A 3,097-nucleotide genomic window follows, 5' to 3' on the forward strand; every position below is an offset into this window, starting at 1 on the left:
CGGAGAAGACGCTGAATCGACGCTGCTTCCACGAGCGGCGGTTCCCTTTTGTCCAGACGGGCAAGGGAAAAGCCGCAAAATAAGTAACCTTTTACGTTCAGTGGTGTGTTTTGTCTTATTTAACTGTTTCTAATAAGGTGTGTGTTTTCTCTTCCCCAGCTTAAACTAACATGGATGAAAACGCGGGACTCTTCAGAAGCGCTCACTTGAGCGCGCTTTGCCTCCGTAGCTTTCCCTGCAGAGCCACAGAAAGTTGTCGCTACGCTTCCGCTTTCCAGTACGAGTCTTAAATGAACTTTTCCTGCGGAATGCTTTGATGGAAGCGTCCATTTCTACCTCGAGGGGTGGCACGCGCGGGACGCAGGCGCCAAAGCAGAGGGCGACTATAGCTTCGCGCCCTGCCATAACGCTGCCGCGAGCTGCCGACGCTGGCAGAGATACAAAGTATCGAACTGTGTCGCGTTTTCTAACTTTTAGTGACCCCGTTTCTGACCCGACTTGGTTTAGTTACAGCAGTGGTGCAGCAGGCAAGCTTTGTTTGGTCCGACAAGTATGAGCGCGTCCAAGTGTACTTTCGTCCAGGACTGGACGAATCCGAAACATTGTGAGTTTGCCGCCTGGGTTAGGCCCCTCGAAGATAACGCGAACGCGGCGTACTGTACGCTATGCAGAAAGCAGCTTTCGCTGAGCAACATGGGAAGAAGAGCGCTGACAAGTCACGCTGTAAGTAAGAAGCACCGACTTGCTGCAAACGGAGCCAGGACACCCTCTGTAGCTTCGTTTCTTACGCCGCCGGCAAGTGAACCGTCGGGCGCTGTTGTGACCAAAGCTGGGCCAGTGGCGTCAGGTTCTGCGCCGCCTTCATCTTCTTCAACCACAGCTACGGACATCCAACCCGAGCGTGCGGCAAAGGATATTTTTCAACGTGACACAGAAGTGATAAATGCTGAGGTGATGTGGTGTCTCAATGCTGTCATGACGCACACATCATTCCGTGCTGCCGCGGCATCGGCTTCTCTGTTCCCGTTGATGTTCCCATCATCAGCTACTGCCAAGAAAGTGCAGCTTGGCAAAGATAAGGTGGGGTATACTATTGTCTATGGCCTCGCACCTTTCTTTAGAGAGAGCCTCGTGTCGGAATTGAACCAAGCCTCCTACCTCGTCTTAGCGTTTGACGAATCGTTAAACAAAGTTGCACAAAAGGAGCAAATGGACGTGTTGGTTCGCTTTTGGTCGGATGCAGAGGGAAGCGTGAAAACACGCTACCTGACGTCATGCTTTCTTGGGCGCACGCGAGCTCAAGAATTGGTGTCCGCATTTAAAAGTGCCACTGATGGACTCTCACGTTCGAAAATTCTTCAGATATCAATGGACGGGCCAAACGTCAACATGAAGTTTCTCCGTGAGATCAAGCAAGAACAGTGTGAATCCAATGACGGCCGCCAAATTCTCGACGTTGGAAGCTGTGGCCTTCATGTAGTGAACGGCGCGTTCAAAACCGGACACGCGGCAACAGGGTGGCAAGTTGTGGAATTTCTCCGAGCTATGTACAATTTATTTAAATGCGTACCTGCCCGACGTGCTGAATACGCACGCATTACCGGGAGCAACATTTACCCTTTGAAGTTTTGCTCTGTGCGATGGCTTGAAAACGTTCGAGTAATTTCGAGGGCTCTTGAGGTCCTGCCTTACCTAAAGGTGTACGTTGAGTCGTGTCGAAACGAGAACAAGCGACCGACCAGCGCCAGTTACAGCGTCGTCGAAACATCCATCCACGATCCTCTGTTGTCTGCATAGCTAACTTTTATGCTTTGTATCGCGGAAGAATTGCAGCCGTTCCTGGCTCAGTTCCAGACGGATTCGCCTATGCTTCCATTTCTTGGTACAGCATTGGAAAATCTTCTGCGATCACTAATGAGTAGAATAGTGAAGAAAGAAGTGATGATGGCAGCGGACAGTCCGTTGAAGTTGATAAAGATTGACATGGACCAGCATGCGAACGTTCTTGCGACGCCCAAGATCGACCTTGGCTTTGCTACGAAGAATGCGCTCCGAAAGGCCCCAAAACTTTCACATGGTACTATTTTTGAGTTCAGAAGGGACTGCACCGCTTTCATAAAGAACTGCGCCAAAAAAAATCGCGGAAAGGTCGCCGTTGAAATTTAAACTGACGAGGGGATCGTCCTCTCTGAATCCCGCGTGCGCCCTGATTCCGGAGCTTGGGGAAAGGCGTTTCACTGATGCACTCGAAGGTGTGACGGAATACCAATGGATGACCGGAGCAGAAGCTGATCGGGCAATGCGGTCCTACAAGCATGTGTGCTCCTTAGCCTCGGCGCAAGCAGCGTTGAAAAACTTTAACAGGAGCACGGATCGGCTGGATACCCTTTGGGCAGGCATCTGTGGTTCACACAAGGAACTACTCACTTTTGCCAAGATGATTCTATCTCTATCGAACGGAAATGCGTCTGTGGAGCGGGGATTTTCTGTTAACAAGGGCTGTCTTGTCGAAAATCAGAAGGAACAATCTCTGGTCGCCTGACGAATCGTCTTTGACGCCGTGTCATCGGCTGGAGGAGTTGCCAGCGTAGAAGTTACCAAGAGAATGCGTCAAATGGTCCGTGGGGCGAACGCACGGTGGAAGGAGGAGCTAGAAAGGACGAAAACAGAAAGGGCCGACGCACTCAAGAACGAACGAGAAAGGAAGCGTGTCGCCGCATCTTTGAAGCAGCTCGAGCTAAAAAAGCAAACTGTTGGCTGACGCCGAAATGCAGGTGTCCCTCATTCAAACTGAAATAAACTCTCTAAAACAGTGAAACGCAACACTGGGGCGTTGTGCGCGAGCTGAGCGTATATCAGGACGGTCGGTTGACGTTGACTTTGTAGCTGCTGAGAGAGAATCACTTATGATAAAGTTCGGGCCTCCAACCAAAATGGTTGCTATCACTTGGTAAAAATAGCTCACTTTGAAAAATATTTGCTTCTGTGTGCGCCTCCTTTTTATTCGTATTTGACAATATTCGACTCAATAAAGGGCTTTACCATTTTTTTTATCGAGAATATTTTACTTGCTGTGCATTTTACTAACCCTTCTGTT

General features: G+C 49.9%; 1 protein-coding gene across 1 annotated transcript; it reads left to right on the forward strand.

The window, feature by feature from the left end:
* The first annotated feature begins 672 nt into the window (after window positions 1-672).
* Window positions 673-1,797, forward strand: LOC126519248 (uncharacterized). The gene has a single exon (XM_050168865.3). The coding sequence runs from the start codon at window positions 694-696 to the stop codon at window positions 1,795-1,797; it is 1,104 nt and encodes a 367-aa protein (XP_050024822.3). The 5' UTR covers window positions 673-693.
* Window positions 1,798-3,097: the final 1,300 nt, after the last annotated feature.

The sequence above is a fragment of the Dermacentor andersoni genome, chromosome 10 (genome assembly GCF_023375885.2).
Source record: "Dermacentor andersoni chromosome 10, qqDerAnde1_hic_scaffold, whole genome shotgun sequence".
Taxonomy (NCBI): domain Eukaryota; kingdom Metazoa; phylum Arthropoda; class Arachnida; order Ixodida; family Ixodidae; genus Dermacentor; species Dermacentor andersoni.